The sequence below is a fragment of the Talpa occidentalis genome, unplaced genomic scaffold (assembly GCF_014898055.3).
Source record: "Talpa occidentalis isolate TD23 unplaced genomic scaffold, MPIMG_talOcc4v2.1 talOcc4.9, whole genome shotgun sequence".
NCBI classification, from domain to species: domain Eukaryota; kingdom Metazoa; phylum Chordata; class Mammalia; order Eulipotyphla; family Talpidae; genus Talpa; species Talpa occidentalis.
The window spans coordinates 112,757,990-112,775,825 of record NW_023605305.1 but is presented as its reverse complement, the minus strand read 5'-3'; the positions used below and the strand labels follow the sequence as shown (position 1 = coordinate 112,775,825).

Here is a 17,836-nt window from a genome sequence, read left to right as displayed (position 1 = left end):
AGCAAGAAGGCTCAACCGCGCTGTCTGCTCTGATTGTGGGGGAAGAGAAAGTGAAATGTTTGATGAACTAGTCCTCTTTCTGGAGACAATAAATGTCTCACCATTGTATTGCTGCCAAAATTGGGGTTGGACAGTTGTGACATAAAACAGAGCTAGCGACGCTTTCTTTACGACATTAATCTAATAATTTTCTTTTTTTCTCCTTATTCTGGCTCCTTTGTTTCTCCTTATGGGTGACCTATTTTATCAATCATCTGCTAGTGATTAAATGTAACAAGTAATCGTGCATGTTTTATTTGGAACTATGCATTCATCAAGAAGGAATAAAATTAGTGATATAGTATGACATGCATAAATATTTAATTTTTTTATGAAACATAACTGGATTTTATTTTATTTATTTATACAAGCACTGGGTACAGTCAGAAGCGCGGGAGGGTGAGAGAATTCACCAGAGCCAGAGCGGGGAACAGAGCAGGCAGAAGGACCGAAGTACACTGCTGAGGGGAGCAGCGGGCGGCAGGAGGGGTCTGCACGCCATGTGGGACCCTCCTCCGGTGGCCGGGGAGCAGCCGGGGATCGAACCGGCGCTGCAGAGGCTGCGGGCAGCTTCGCAACCCAGTGCTCAACCGCTGCACTGGGGAGGCCTGGCTTGCAAACTTTTTACTACATTCCTAATAACTTTTTCCCCAAACAGGTTAAGAGCATGGGAAGAATTGATCAGGATTCAGAATGATGTAATCAGTCACTACTTAGATTTTTTTCTTTTGGCTTGTGATAGATTCATCTTTATATTCAAGCCTTAATCCAAACACAGCTTTCACTTTATAATACTGAGGAAATTTTAGTGCAGAGAAAATTCTATGACAATGAGTCGGTGACAGCCAAGCGTGTTGCTATAGAGACCCGCAGAAAGTCCCTCCTGGGCTTGACCCCCTTCTGCAGGCTTTCTTGACAAATTTACGTCAATTTGTATTATCTTGACAATTTAGATTACCTTGACAAGTAGAGAAGAGAGGGCCTTCAGAGAGGTGGCGTGTGATTAGGCTGCATGCACCTATTCCTCCCCAGAAGATAAGCAGAACACAGCCTAACAAGAAGGGAAAATTTGGAATTTTTCATAAATTTCCTGCAAAAAGACTGTGTCTAGAAATGACTTTCTCTTTAGTGTCTGTATTAAAGAATTGGGGCAGGAGGAGAGACAATGGCCTAAATTATAAACAGAGTTGAGAAGACTCATCATTGCTAAACCCACCCTCCAAATGAAATCAGAACGGAAAGACTGGCTGTCAGCAACCCCTCCCACACAATTTCTTCCTCAAAGAAACTGTTAAAAGGGGTCAGTTTGTGCTGAATGAAGCCAAGCGGCAAGTCGTGCTCACCATCTAGCATCCCTTGCCCAATGGCTCATGAAGCTTCTCCCTCCAGGCTGAGTGGGGAGGGCGTAGCCAAACAGTGGTCAGCTCTGCATTTCATTGGGTCTCAAGAGAGCAAGCCTCTTTGATCGAGTTCTTCCCTGGTGTCCCCAAATTTGTCTCACCCCAACAAAAATAAGGTGAGCCTCCTCCCCAAAGTGGGGGTCTCTCCTTGTGCAGGCCTGGAAGCGGTGGAGGGTCAGCACACTGGATTTGTGACCCAGATAATCCTGGTTCCACACTATGGGGCTTGGAAGACGGTAGTTGTGAGAATGAAAGCAACCAGTGCTCTGGGAACAAGCCACACAGTTACTATTCTTACTGTCATTGGTGTTCTGCAGACTGTCTCACCAGGATATTTTAGATATTGGTGCATCTGAGAAAAAAGGGCGGCTTTGCTCACAGGTGGAGGGCAGTTTAAAAGAACTGGGGCTGTATTTGGATGTAAAGATGAGCAGATGAAAAAAATCAGCTTCATCTGTAAAATGAGATAGTTCTAGCTTATTATTTCAATGATCCTTGGAGCTATACATGTTAAATATATTGGATTAGGGCTGAAATATTGAAAGCAGTTATAAGCACTTTTATCCCTTGAAAATAAAGAATAAATAAATAGACAATTTAAAAAAAAAAAAAAGAACTGGGGCTGGGCCTCCCTGGTGGCACAAGGGGTTAAGCACCGCGCTATGAAGTAATCCACAGCCTCTGCAGCACGAGTTAGATCCCCGGCCAGAAAGCAACCCACATGGTGCAGCAGACCTCTCCTGTCGCGCCCGCTGCTCCCCTCAGCAGTGTATTTCAATCTGCCTGTTCTGCTCCCCACTCTGTCTCTGGTGAATCCTCTTACCCCCTGCACCTCTGGCCTGCACCCCAGCTCTTGTATGCATAAATAAATAAATCTTAAAAAAAAAAAAAAAGAGCTGGGGCTGCCTAGGCAGGGCCATGAGTCAGAAAGACACTGATGCCTTGTGCAATTCTCTAAAGGATTGGGGTTGAGGAGGGTCCTGGAGGCAGAAGCAACCAGGATGGAGGGCAGGAGACTAATAAGGGAGCATCTGGGGCAGATGGAACGATTGATTAAAAAAAAAAAAAAAAAAAACAGAAAGGCCTGGCTGTCCCAGAGGGAATCAGGGCTCCATTCTGGGTCAGCCAGTCTGGAGGAAACCTTGGCGGAGAAGTTGTGGACGGGGCTCCAGGGCTTCTGGGTTTCTGGACCTTCTGCTAGGAAGGTCTCCAAGAGGCAGCCCAGGGTAGGAGGAAAGTGTGAGCAGACTGACCGGTGCGGCCAGGGCCCCGCGCGCCTCCAGGTGCAGCTCTGCGGGAAGATCCCAAGATCGAACCCCAGCCGGGGTGGGGCCGGGCTGCGAGGGGCCTCGCGCCGCGAAACGCCGTTGCTGGGGCGACCTCAGCGGTTGGCCAGTGGCTTCCGACCGGGTTTGGGGGAAGGGAGCCAGATTCGTTCAGGAATTGGGCGTGGCTCCGGTTGCTATGGCAGCGGGGACGCTCGTCCAGGCCTGAGTCCCGCTTAGAGGCCGAAGCTCCTCCCGACCTTTGCATGGCACCCAAGAAAGAGAAAGGCGGGACAGCGAACGCCACGATCAAGGCTTGGGAACCCTCGCTCATCGCTGCGCACTTCAACCAGGTGAGCCCCAGCCCCCAGCGCCGGAGCCCGGGGCTCGCAGGCTCCTCCGGGCGATGCCACCCGCCCCTGCAAACACTCCCCCTGCCCCACCGCCAGGCCTAATTGTTCAGCTCGAAAATGACTCCAAACCAAAGCGCCCAGGGTCCCATCTGTAGGGAGGGCTTGGTCGAGGAGCGAGGGTTATGGTAAGAAGGGGCAGGGTGTGCTGGGAGAATTGGGTGATTCCAAGGGGCCTGCAGGTACTTGGTGGGGAAGGAAGGGGGTGTCACTCTGACACCCCAGGATCCTTTTCAGTGAATCGCTTGGATGGTTCTACACAACTGAACTGCGGTTGTGTTTATGGGCCGCTGGCTTCCTGCTGGCATCTTTGCCCTGGTCCAGGACTAAGGCTTTAGTACCTGCTGAGTGAAAACAGGCGTGGGGCACCTGAGAAAAGGACGCATTTAACGCAGGTGAAGCTGCTGTTACAGGTAGGGAAGGATGACTTATGTGGTGCCCTCACATCACTCTCTCAAAGTTTTGATGAACTATTTAAAGGTATTGTGGGACGTCAGAGTAGTGAAGGGCAATGCACAACCTGCCTGATGACTTCAAATTGCAGCACGACCAGAAGGGACTTGAGCCCCACTCACACCCCCTCCCTGTCACCAGTGAATTGTGGGGCCAATAGCTCTTACACCTGGCCTTGGAAATCTACTTCAACACTAAATTGTCTCAAAGTCTAAGGTAAGGTTTGAAGGAGGAAGGTTGGTTGTGGGAATTCCAACATGCCATTCCAGAATATTTTAAAAACTGGAAAAGTGTTTGGTTGTGTATGTGTGCACAGTGCACTCGGGAGTCCTGAAGTCTTACAGTGCACTCAGAAGACCCATATGCCCTTATTTCCCATTGTAATTATTTTTCTTCTATGACTAGTAATTGTGTCTGTTATGGAAATTAGCCCTGATGAAGAGCTTCATGAGAATAGTTGTTAGTGCTGATGCTGTCATGACTATCCAGGAAGTTTTGGTGATTTCTGTAACTTCGGCAGTGAGGATGTCAACTCAGTCATTCCCAGTTACATTCTCAAATTTTCAAACATGTTTTTCAAAATACTCTCTAAAAGCACCCTTTCTTTTGCTTTTTGTAAGTCAGCACCAGCCAAAATATTTTTTCTCCATTTTCTTTGAGATTGTATAGGCCAAGTTTGGACTTGGAGTGAACATTTCTGCTTGAATTATAAACTGCTGAACAACGGGGTTTGATGGAGGTGCTGACACAGCGTTAGCTTTAGTGTTGCAAATATGAAGCTATAATTTTCCTAGTTGAATGGAAAAACCTAAACGCACTGTTTTTCCTTATGGCTCGAAAACCTGAAATAATATTCAGCTTTCTTGGTCCTGCTCAAACAATATAATTTCAATAAATCTTATATATTAATAGAAATAATTTGAGCTCAACGTAATATATAGTTCTAATTATGAAGAGTGAACATCTTCGATTCGTTGGAACACATCTTTTTTTGGCAGAGGAAGACAATTGCTCTCTACCTCCTCTCCAATTTTTTTCTTCTCATCTTGATTTCATGTCTGATCCAAGAAGAAAATTCCTAGATTAACCCAGCAGCTCCGTGCCCAGAGACATGTCCTAACCACTCATGTGATAGATTCTAACTTTGGATTTTAAATAACTGTAATTGTGTGAATTCCATATTCACAGGGTTAACAAAGTGCTTTGTACAGAGTGGGTGCTCAAAAATATGCTAATGATTTAATTTCCAGAAAGTTTCTTTCCATACAATTGCTACCATGTGCAAAACCGTGCTCCAGTATGGGTGACTGAATATATGTGTAGTAGTCTGTGTGTGTGCTGTGTGTGTGTGTGTGTGTGTTAGAGTGGAAAATGGAAGTCCTTTCTCAGAAGTTTTACATAAGCCAGTTTGTAAGGAAACCAAATCAATAGTTTTGAACTCATGTCCATATTTGGGCCACATTAGACTTTAAAGAGAAAAGGCAAGTTTACAGCACTAGCTTAGAAACTTCTTTGCGTCACTATTTTGCGTTGCCATTTCAAGCTGGAAAAATTGTCTCATATATATATAAAATGCTATAAATTTTTAACTGGCTTAAGAGCTCTTAGAACGCTAGTTTGGTTATTCTCTAGTTGTTTTTCTAATGTTTCTGTAGGGAAAACAAGGCCTAGAGCCTCCTAGTCTGCCAATTGATTTATTGATTCCACTGTGGCCTAAGAGATTTTGCAATAAGTTCTGATTTTGAAGTCCCTTCTTCCAAACATATCATGCAGCAGGTGATGATAGGGAAGAGGACATGAGAAGAAACTTTGAAACTATAAATCATAACAATTTAAAACATTTTCCAGAATTGTTCAAACAACATAGCAGTTCCCTCTAGGAACTTGGAGATTATACCAGGCATATTTCTGAATAATACCATGTGGTTTCAAAATGACTAAGCTGTATGTTTCTATGGGAATATTGTTATAATGAGAACTTCTGTGTCAACACAGGGAGATAAAAACCACAACTTTATATGTATTAAATGACAGCATAGGGACAAATGTTCATAATATTTTAAAGGAAAAGAAGAATTTATAGTTGGCTTCCAAGATAGACTTTTGTCCCCAGATGTGTTCTTCAGACTTCCCAGTTCCCTAAAAGTTCATCTGGGTTTCTTTGTCTAGTTTGGTTTGGGATTTTATTATTTTTAATTTAAAATATATTTATATTTTCAGATTATCTGAGCATGATTGTTTCTTTTCATTGGTTCCCAGTTTAAGGATTCATTTTTATGTGTAGCAGCCATTACTTATTAGTGTAGCAATTATTCCATTTACTTACTGTGACTCACCACAGACATTAAAAACACTGAAGAAAAAGTTTATGGCATCCACACACCTCTTACTGCAGTCAACTTCATTACTCCAATATTCACTATTATGTCCCTAATACCCGACTTAAGGAATGAGAACATTCTCATTCTTATTTGTCTTGTGTTTACTATGAAGACTTACTTCTTGGTTCACCCTTTCGTGAGTCCACAATATAAATATTTATTTTAAAATATTTGGAGGCAGCTACTGAAATATATCAAGGTACTTTCTGAGACTCTTGAGATCTTGCTTCCAATTTATATATTTTCATTCTCAGTGTATTTTATCTTCTTTTCAAATAATTAATATGTGCATCAAAGATACAGAATGGTGCTATACATGGTGGTGCTATCCTTGGCAACACCTACACAGAGATAGACATTCATGGTGCATATGGGCTATACTGTCCCTTTTATAAAACTGAGAAGCAGGGTCTCACTGGTGGCACAAAGGGTTAAGACACAGCACTGTGAATCTATCCGCAGCCACTGCACCATGAGTTCAATTCCGGGCTAGGGTGCTGACCCACAGGGCACAGCAAACCTCTCCTGTCTCCCCGCTGCTCCCCTCAGCAGTGTATTACAGTGGATCCGTCTGTTCTGCTCCCTATTCTGTCTCTGTTGAATCCTTTCACCCCACCCCATACACACACACCTCTGGCCTGCAGTCCAGTTCTTGTATGCATAAATAAATAAATCTTAAAAACAAAACAAAACTGAGAATCAAAGCATTTCAATGTCTGGTCCAAAGACATAGCACTTGCAGTAATTTGGCCAGTGGCGGACAAGATCATGGTTTTTCTTACTAGCCCATTCTTCTTCCTTAACAACTACAAGTTATGTAGGATGATTGTAACATTTTCTGTAGCACTTGCGATTTAAAACAAAATTTTACACATTTGATGTAACGTCAATCCCTAAAACATTGTTTGTTATAAAATAAGTATTAATAGACTAGAACAAGTAATTTAAGATATGTCTATTGTGAAGATATTGAGTAATACTTAAATATTAGATCAATGTATTGCTTAAAATCAATAAATAGAGAAGGGCGGTATTTATTTTCCCTGAAACTTGACTTTACCCTTCTATCTCTCTTGTCTTCTGATTCTCATAGATAATATTTAGAAGAGAGAAAAGTCATAGCAAGGTCTTTTTGTATTCAGCTTTTTTGCTTTTTTTTTTTTTTTCATTTTCCAGAAATCATGTATGTAGGACAAAGAGAAATTGAGTACCCAGTTATGGTACTCGATTTACGGAAAAGTTGAATACCTTATTACGGTACTCAATTTACGGGATGTCTTGAATTATTTGCATATCATTTTATGTTTAGAGAGCACAAGTATAACGTGAACTCCTTCAAAACAAAAACCACAGCTTGTGCTCTTACATCCATCCCATAATGGTTCTAGGCACATGGACCCACACTCAAACTCTTCATGGAATTTCCTTTGAAATATGAAGTAACCTGTATGGTGAAGACCAGGACAGTTAGGAGGCTGAGGAGATGTCTTCTCAGAGAAGTGGAAGAAGTAAAAAAGACTCATATATGTATCTGCCATCACAGCAGACCCATAGCTGAGTCATGAGCATGCCCTGAACACGACTCTTCAGTGATGCTGTCTCGCTTGTCAGAGACATTTCACCTGCTAACCAGGAAGCATTTGCGTGAAAGTTCTTTGGTATATTTAGTTAGCAGTCTCTACCCCTCTTTACTCCAGTAATAGTATTTCTCTGTTATCAAAAGTCACAGTAGCTAAGTTGTACACACTTGAAAAATAGTAATAGAGTTCCTTGTAGTCTTGGACGAAACTTATAATTCTTGTGAATGTTTGGAAAGAATGGTTCAAAGTACGTACTGCTGAAATGTTAACACCCCAGACTTCTTCAATAAAGAAAGTTCTATAGAGATACCAGGATGACAATAAATTGAATCTAAGCAGGTTTTAGGGGACATGTTCAATTGAATTAAAATGCTTGAAACCATTAGAAATGTTGTTTATCAAAAAGGGAAATACATTTTACTGGACGGAACCCTTGAACAATTTTTGAGAGGGAGTAAAGGATTTTTCAACTTTTTTGATCTTAAACAGTAAGCTATTTCTCTTGTTAATGTGTATTTAAGACTTACTGGAAATACTCATAATATGAACTGAAGACTGATGTCTGGCAGCAAGCATATTTCTGAAATTAGGTTTGTTTTTATTACTGTATTTTCTGAAATATGCTTTCATTGATATTTACAAAACAAATTGCCAGTTCACACAAAGGTTGTTTTAATAAAAGCCAAGGAAAACAACTGAGTTGCTAGGAAGAATGTTAAGCGGGAAATGGACTTTTCATAACCTCACATTATAATTTCTCTTTTTAGACAAAAACGTATTATTTGAATGAGTTTGGAACCAAAGGGAATTAGCATGTCAAAATATCCACCTCGATGTTATATGTGATCACTTTTATTGCAAATGAAAAATATTAAATATAAGTAAAATTAAGTGTTGCCAATATGAGTTTGGCAATATCCTAGGAAAATGTTAGTTAAGAAATGGTGAATGTTGACTATGTTTTAGCTCTGGCCATAGAAACCCTCACTGGCTTCCAGTTACCCACAGGATGACATCCAAGACGTTCTGCCTGACTTTCACAGCCTTACTGAATTTGGCCTTCCTCCACCCATCCATCTTTATCTCGGTCTCCTCCCCTTGAATGGTGTCTGCTCTCCCCGGCACATACGCAATATAACTACACAGTATTTTGCCCCGAAGGTCAGCCTGCCTTTGTCCAACTCCTTCTCATTAAACCCTTCCTCTGCATCTTCCAAGGAAGGGGCTAAGCACCCTATTTTGGTCTTTACTCCTTTTTCTCCTCCCACAAATGACTTCAGTGGTTGCTCTCTTCAGTACTTTTTGACTTTGAGCTCTGTCTGATGTGAATGTCATGCACTTTGCCCACATCCCTCCTCCAGGTCACAATACCTAGTCATGATTGGTGCACAGTGGACTTCAACACACATTTGCCGCATCAGATTCATCGACTGTATTTCGCTGCCTCCATTAGTCCAAAAACCCATTGGTCACATGAATTTAAATGGAAGAAAACCTCAAAGCCTTCATATTTGCAATCCACAAAACAGGCAGAGTGGTCAGGCCTCTCTTGCAGATGTTAGAAAGGTTAATGAGAGTATGTAAAGGCATTCAGCATAGAGCATTCTGGAGTCCACACATCCAGACTCAAACTCTAGATGTCACCTTTCAAACCTGCTGTCACCAAGTCTTCATTTTCTCACTGAGTGGTGCCAGCAAGTTACCAAGGCCAAAAATCTTGCCATTTTTACTTTCTCGTCTTTTTCTGTTGGCTCTGTCTTTGAAATGTATCTCAATCTGTCTAGTTGGCACCACCCCCTCTGCTACAACCTAATCCAAGCCACCATTACCTCTTGCCTAAGCCACGAGTAGCTCAAGAACTTTAAAACTTGGTGTCCTTTTCCCATTCTTGCAGCCCTAGGGTCTGCTGTCTCCAGGCAGCAGACAGAGTGGTTCTTTCAATCCAGAAGTGAAATGAAATCCAAATAGTCCAGCACGGCCTAAAAGACCCAGAGTATGTGGCTCCTACCAACCATCTCCCCACATCCCTCATCTCCTTCAACACACCCTGGCACTCATCCCACCGCTCCCACCGCTCCTCGCTAGTCTTTTCACTGACATTCAGATCACCACCTGGGAGTCGTCACTCCTACTGTGTGGTCTGCTTAGCCTGACCCTTCCCAGCCCAGTCCCATGAGTCTCTCCCTCCCTGCCTGAATGATTCTGTTCAGATATCACCTACCCTGATCATTCTGCTTAAACTACCCTACACTCTATCCACTTACCCTGGTTGGGTTTCCCTCCTCCTATTTCATATTTCATTTTGATGCCTGCCTCCCTGGGAGTAAACACTATTTTGAATTCTATTATCATCAATTATTTTGCCTGTTTTTGAACTTAATATAAGCAGACTAGTGCACAGGTTACCATTTGTGGTCAGCATGAGGTCTGTAAAATTCTTTGTGCATTGTCACATTTTAAGGAATGTGTTCTTTTTTATGACATTGTAGTATTCCATGTGTGAATGTACCATGACTTGTTTACACATCCTCCTGCTGATCGACATTTGGGTCATCCCCAGTGTGAGCTATTACAAATAATTCTGCTGTAAAGTACTTGTACGGTTTTTTCTTTGGGAATATGTACTCATTTCTCTTGGGTATATACTTAGGAATGAAAATGCTGGGCCACAGGGCAGGCATCTGTTTAGCTTTAGGAGCTACTACCGTAGTTTTTTCCAAAAGAGATGCTTCCATCAGCAAAGTATGAGAATATGTCACTTATCATTTTTCACTCCATTATATTGTTTTGTTCTGTTACTGTACTTTGTGCCCCCCCCCCACATTCAGATGTTGAAACCTGATTTTTAGGAGACTGGGCCATTGGGAAGTGATTAGGTCATGAAGGTAGCACCCTCATGAGTGGGATTAGTGTCTCTTCAATATCCGATGTGAAGACAGGGCAGTTGAACTTAATATCCCAAGCCTTAAACTAGTTTAACTGAAACTCAAATATAATATACATAGGTGAGGTTATGTACATTTTTCATGATCACATACTTCTTTACTTACACTTGTTACTGCGCTTGTATTTACCGTGTCATGTACATCTTATAAATTTAGCACCAATTGAAGCAAATGCTTGTGGAAAAATGGTTTATTGCAACCACATTTCCAACCTTTGCTACGGATGTGTTTCCCTTTGTGATGAAGATGACACTTTTTTTTCTTCCTAGCTTGTGACAATTCTATTTTTTTTTTACATATGTGAAAGCTAACTTTTATTTTATTTTATTGTTTTTTTGTTTTTTATTAATATATTTTATTGTATATAATTCTTACATCTTTTTTTACTAAATAAATACATTTTTATTCTTTTTTTATAATAAATTTTATTTTTATATTCCCCATACAATTGCAACCCCCCCATTCTGACCCCAATCCCTCCCCTCCCGCCCCCCACCCCCCAAAAAGTGTCTCTGGTTCATAGTTTTTTGTTGATTTTGATTTTCACTTTCTTATAGTTATTCATTTTCCTGGTCCCTTATTTAAGTTTTCTAGATTCCTGCTATGAGTGAGACCATCCGGTATTTTTCTTTTTCTTTCTGGCTTATTTCGCTGAGCATGATCCCTTCCAGCGCCATCCATGTTGCTGCAAATGGCATGTGTTTATCTTTTTTGAAGGCTGAGTAATATTCCATGGTATATATGTACCACATCTTCTTGATCCAGTCATCTATTTTTGGGCATTTGGGCTGTTTCCAAAGCTTAGCTATTGTAAACAGTGCTGCTGTAAACATAGGGGTGCAGGTGCTCTTTGGAATGGATGTTTCTGTGTCCTTTGGGTAAATACCTAGGAGTGGAATTGCTGGATCGTATGGAAGCTCTATGCTTAGTAGGTCAAGAAATCTCCACACAGCTCTCCATAGTGGTTGGACCAGTTTGCACTCCCACCAACAGTGCAGGGGAGTTCCTTTTTCTCCACATCCTCGCCAACATTTGTTGTTGCTAGTTTTTTTAATATGTGCCATTCTCACTGGTGTGAGATGGTATCTCATGGTAGTTTTGATTTGCATTTCCCTGATGACAAGTGATGTTGACCATTTTTTCATATGCCTGTTGGCCATTTGCATTTCCTCTTCAGAGAAGTTTCTTTTTAGCTCTTCTGCCCATTTTTTGACTGGATTATTTTCTTTGTTGTTGTTGAGTCTCATCAGCTCTTTGCAGATTTTTGTGATCAGTCCTTTATCATTAGTGTTGGGTTCAAAAATGTTCTCCCAGTCAGTGGGGTTTCTCTTTGTTTTTGTTATTGTCTCTTTTGCTGTGCAGAAGCTCTTTAATTTGATGTAGTCCCAGCTGTTGATCTTTGCCTTCACTATCACTGCTTTGGGTGATGTGTCTGTAAAGATGTCTTTGATGTGCAAATCACGTAGTGTTTCGCCTATATTTCCTTCTATATATTTTATGGTTTCAGGCCTTATGTCTAGTTCTTTAATCCATTTTGAGTTGATTTTTGTGTATGGTGTGAGGTAGTGGTCAAGCTTCCATTTTTCATTTTTGCACATTGTGAAGGTGACACTTTTGCTCAGAAGGGTATATGCTTTAAATCATATTTAAAGTAAGGATGACCTATAAGTTGCCGAAGAAACATTTTTGCTTAGCTCCCCCTTGGTGTTAGCCAATTAAAAGCAATCATAGGTAGAGGCCAAAGGTTTTAGTCACATGAGTCCATGGGGGACCTAGAACTCTGACTGTACCCTCATTGGCACCATCTTCAAACTCTTCCTCCACAATGCACAGAGTCCATCATGAAACCACTGTCGTTCCGCTCCGCTGGGCTATCTACTTCTCTGTGAGTGTCCATGAGTAATTCCTAATATTGTTTACTGTGTGATTTCTAAGCTTTCCACAAATGGTTCCATATCATTCTCACTGACCCTGCAATTTGTCCTTTTAAAAAAGGACATTGTGTTTTGAAGCCTATCCACGGTGCGATACATATATTCAGTTTATTTCCTTCCTCTGCTCTTCTGCTTCCTTGTGTCCTCCGTGGCTAGAACAGCACATACAGCGTCGGTCCCCACTTAGTACATGTTAATTATTAGTGAATAAGCCAGGATGAGCAATGTAACGATACAAATGAACTCTTTGCACGGTCCTGTGTAGCTATGAAATACCTTGACCTGTAATCCCTTTTCACCCTGTGCGTTTCCTTCCCCAGATTGTTGCTGTTTCAGGGTAAGGTTTCACCTAGTACCTCCCCGTCCTGTCTCTGCTGCGTATCTTAGCATCTGGCAGATAGTAACTGCTCAGTAAATATTGGTTGAATGAATCAGCGACACTTTGCTGTGAGCATTCTTTTACTCAGGTCTAGTTACTGAGTATTTGAATACTTTTCCTAAGACCATGTGGTTGAAATCAGGACTAATAATCAAGTTGTCTGATATTAAATCCAGTGCTCTTTTTATTACACCATTAAAAGAGCCATTATAAGAACTATATTCAGGAATCAATAGGAAGGAATAATTATGGTGAATTACTACCCTGATGTAACCAATAAATAGACTCCATATACCCGTGTCACTAGAGAAAATCGATAACCATAACTAGACCAGGGTTTGAAATTTATCATTATCATTAACTGGGAATATTTTGTCACATGGTCCTTAAGTGAGGCTCATGTTGTAGAGGACATAGGTGAATTCTGAGGGCGTATGGACTTGCAGGGGTGAAGGAAGAGGCAGAAAGCAGTCTCACTCACGAGAACTGCTCTCGCCAAGGTCCCTGGCAACCTTCTTATGGCCTTGAGGGCATGCACCCGTCTTCCCTGCCTGCATCACCCCTCCCCTCCTGGCTCTCCTCTGCCTAATCTTCATGTCTAAGAAACCCTTCCTTAGTATGTGACATTTGAGTAAAGATCTGAAGAAAATTACAAGCATTCAAAGAAAAAGGTCTTAGAAACTACCTCACACCCACCCAGCCCCACTCTGACCTTGATATCAGTGAATGCTTTTTACCCTTCATTTGTCATTTTTAGGGTCTTAACCTAGTTTCCTCAATAAGAGATCAGTCTCCTGTGTCTCTCGCCTTTCTTGAGCAACTCCTGGGTCCCGGGCAGCTGGAAAAGTCAGGACCTCTATCCAAGCCCAGCCACAGAAAGCAGCATCTCCCAACTCCCTGCATGGCCAGACAGAGCAACTGATAGGGTTGCATATCTTGCACCTGGAAACGGGCTTTGAAGAACTTGCTGGAATGCAAGCATTGTTGGCTCACTTTCATTCAGACCTCCATCTTAGTCATTTTTGTGTGTCCATTACAATGTGTTAGATCACAGGCACTTAATCATAGTAGTTTAGCAGGTGCTTGTTAAGTGGAGCTGCACCTCTTTTTACTTTCAGTTGCAGCTGGGCACAGACCCCCAGTGCACTCCTTGATCAAGGTGCACCCTCACAGTTTTTCTTTAACACCCATGGGGTTTTCAGAAAGAACCCCCCCTCTCCATCATCCCCTGCTCTCCTGATACAATCTCTGGGATCTAGGTGACCTGGCACTGCCTCAAAGTCATCCTTGAACACTGCTTCTTTCTCACAGTATAATTTGGAGCCCATATTTGGACCTAAAAATCAAAAGAGGTAGTGGAAGAATTTTTGTCTTGTGCAGAGGAATGCAACTTAGCAGCCAAAATACCTGCACGTCAGGGACATTTTATTGACTTTTCAGGAGAGGATAGAATGCTTCTGATCAGGGCAGCCTGTATCCTTGGAGAGGCCCAGAGAATCCTTGGGCATTCTGTATTCACTCAGAAGGGATGCGCCCATTAAACTCTATCAGTGCCTTAGAGTAAATAAGTGATAAGTGAACTCACTTGCTTCCACTGCAAGAAAAGGAGTTGTCCACAAGACACAGTTAACCAAGCAGCAGCTATGGGGCACGGGTGTCTCTCGGGCTTGGTTGTTTGTCTTCTCTGGGTAGATCTCCTACCAAGGCTGTACAAATTCACGGAGCACACCACAGTGCTCAGTGGCTACATGGCATTTAAACTAGAGAAAAGAAGGGGTGGGGGAGGGACAGGAGACAAGGACCACAATGGGGTAATGAATGAGCTGCTCGCTTGAGTCTTGAAAATCCATCTTGGTTTTTAATGTGGAAGATAGTAACTCATCACGGGAACTCAAGGAAGGCAAGAGAGGGTCTCATGCCTGAGGAAGGAGTTGATGAAAGGTTGTAGCCTTTAATATCTGATGATGAAAAGAGATCTCCTCTCTTTGGGGTGAGTCCCTGATTCCAGTTTTATATTCGTGGAGTAATTAGCAGAACCCTTCTTGGCCTCGCTTGGTCTCCCCCCTTAGAAGAATGCCTCTGATATGTAATATTTGTTTGAAAATCCAAAGAAGCTTGTTTCCTTTTGAGGTTCGCCTTACTTTTTTATGTTCTGAAGTTCATTTTGGACCTCAGATTTTGCTCCAAGCAATAAAACTGGTTGGATTGCGCTCACATAATGGAGCCATAATCTTAGCCAACTGCTGGGGGTGGGGAGAGAGTTAAGGTGTGTAGTGGTTTCTGTGGTTTCTCTGTGGAGTAGAATTCCCTGCAAAGCTTTTCCATGTGGTATTTTAATAGCTGTCTTAAAACTCTCTGATGCATGGAGCAAAACTGAATTAGGCTCATGTGCTAGATTGCTGGGATAGGCCAAAGACTCAGAAAAAGGAAAGAAAAACAATCAAACAGTCTAAGCTCAAGGCTAAACCGTCCAGAGAAGATCCTTTGGACATAGTCAAGCTCAAAGTTATGGAACCAACCACTTTTTAAAATCCCATTTTTGCAGAACTTTCTAGGGAAATTGGACAATTTCCTTTGCATATGTTAATGTTTTCCTTTTGCGTGGGGCTTTATAATTTACAAAATGACCATAGGTATATTGTTCACTAGAGCCCTACAGCAGCCCTTGAAATGTTGCTTTATTAAATCCATTTTTATAAATGAGAAAACTGAGTCACAAAGATAGACTCAAGGTCATTGGGCCAGGAAACTGCAGAGGTCGACTCCAATAGCGCTCGAGAGCTCCGTGTCTTTGCCACAGCACTTCAATAATCATAATTAATGATCATGCCTAATATTTTCATGAAAACAAGGAGCGCTGGCCAGACAGTCTGTGTGTGTGCGCAGTTAAGATGTTTCTGGACTGCTGCGTTCTCCTTGGTACACATAAGACATGACCATGTTGTCTAAGCATCAGAGGAACAGGCTCTTTCTTTCATTCAAATGTTCAGCGATTCAGAGACATGGTTCCTTCCAAAGTGCTGAGAGCAGCCGATAAAATGCCACATACTTAGCTGGTGTTCCCGTACTAAGCATGTGTAAAAATTCTCTTTAGTGTGTGGTTTTGGCTGCTAAGTTCAAGAAACATTTATTGGATGCTACTATATACCAGGCACATGGGCATAGGGGGAGGTTGGATAGGTGGTCGGATTCTAGGGGGCCTTTTCTACTGAATGAAACACCCCCACTAGACAGGCATCCCTTTCACTTGAGCAGCAATCAGCTGAAATGCAGATAGCTTAGGCAGAAAAAATACTTTAAAATAACTTTAAAATACATGAAAGTCTTGGGGTACATTCACTTAATGTTGTCAATAGGATCTTGGCAACTGCAGCTTTTAAGTGAAATAACAAAACAGAAGCAGGTCCTCATAGCACAGCTCGTCAATGTTCTATTGAAACGTCGGTAGGTTAAGACCCTGAGTTGAGTAGGAGGTGAGCTGGGTACATTTTATTCTGCTAAGAGAAAGGGTAGTGAAGTAGGTAGAGACCTGTGAGGGTGCCTGAGGAGCCAGACAGAGCAGCAGGCCAAGGAATCTGGTGGGAAGAGAGGTGCACCAAGGTTCTGCAACAGGCATAAATGCCAATGACTTTGTGTTTGTTTTTAAGGCCTATCCCTCCCCGACATCCATGTTTTAGCTCTGGCTCTATCAACTGGAGCAGATTAACATCTGCATTCCAAATACCGCACATGGGCCCTCCCTGGCGGCCTAAGGGTTTAGTCTCAGCACTATCACCACTGGGGCCTGAGTTCCATCCCCGGCCAGGGAGGTGACCCACATGGCACAGCAGACCTCTCCTGTCTCGCCTACTGCTCCCCTCAGCAGTGTATTTGATGCACCTACCGGAGCACTAAATGATTCCTAGTCCCCCCACCCCCCAGCCACCCCCCCCACATTCTTTCCCTGGCACCTCAATCTGTGAATTGTATCCTTTTAAAATTGTAAGCTTGCTGTGGTCATGGGTCTTGGTCTCTTTTCCAAGGACCTAAAGTATTTCAGAAATACATTCATTAACAACTTGATGGTTATTCAAGGGAAAATTATGTTACAAATTATTCAAGTTAATATTTGCATTTTCCACGATACAGCTGTTGGTATTTTGTTAAGGTTTTTTCCCTTGCTTCAGTGCATGATCTCTCCACACTTGAAACAGTGTGCAAGGAGCAGCCATATTCATTCTCGTGACCAACAATAGCATGAGCCCCAGGTCCTCTTGACAGTGGTGGCTGTGACTGCGGCGAGGCGCTGTGCTCAGAAGGGCTGTCCGCAGGCCTTCGCATTCCATCTTCACAACAATCCCAAGAGGAAGATGCTGTCACTCTCCCCACTCGTCCAGGAGGCCAGAGAAGCTAAATAACGTGCCCAAAGATCCCGGCTGGTGACTGAGAGCCGAGTCCAGGCTCCTCGGCCCTGCCTGCAGACCTGTGCCGTCCACGGGGGCATCAGAGTGAGTGGGGTCCTCATCAGCGGCCCAGTCCTCAAGTGCTGTGCGGGGAAGGAGGCCTCTGAGCTGGTCAGGAGGAAGGAGAGCCTTGGGTGGGTTGGCCCCACCCCCCCACAGCGTGGCCTCTCTGTCCCCACTTTGTCACCTACATTCCACAAAGCCCACTTTGAAGACTAGTGCCCAGGGCTGGGCCATGGAAACAGCATCAGCAGGCACTGAATCATCAGCTCACCCAGCTTCTGCTGCAGGGCACATAGTGGAGGCTTCCAGAAATGGAAAGACTCGTCTTGCCATCAATATTTTCTCTGGGACAGCCTTGGCCTTTGCAACAAAATCACCTCCATGTTAATCTTGGGCACACGGGCTTCCCTATATGGGCCCGCAGTGTGCTGGGACATGGGAGGAAGCTCTCTGTCCTCCCGTGGGCACAGCGCTCATTTGTAGCATTCGCCTTTCACAGAGTTTAAATACTCCCACGGGGGCAAATTCCCAGTTGTCAACTCAACCTCACTGAGGAGAGTCAGGAAGAGCCGCGGGCCCTCAGACTCAGCACACTGCAGGACAGA

At 42.9% G+C, this 17,836-nt stretch overlaps 1 protein-coding gene across 2 annotated transcripts in view; it reads left to right on the top strand.

The window, feature by feature from the left end:
- The first annotated feature begins 2,826 nt into the window (after positions 1 to 2,826).
- Positions 2,827 to 17,836, top strand: part of SPAG17 (sperm associated antigen 17) — a 152,678-nt gene continuing 137,668 nt past the window's right edge. For both annotated transcript variants that reach the window (XM_054691767.1, XM_037501174.2), the window contains exon 1: positions 2,827 to 3,057. In XM_054691767.1, coding sequence (XP_054547742.1) covers positions 2,971 to 3,057 — 87 coding nt within the window. In that variant the 5' untranslated portion in view covers positions 2,827 to 2,970. The remainder of the gene's footprint in view (positions 3,058 to 17,836) is intronic.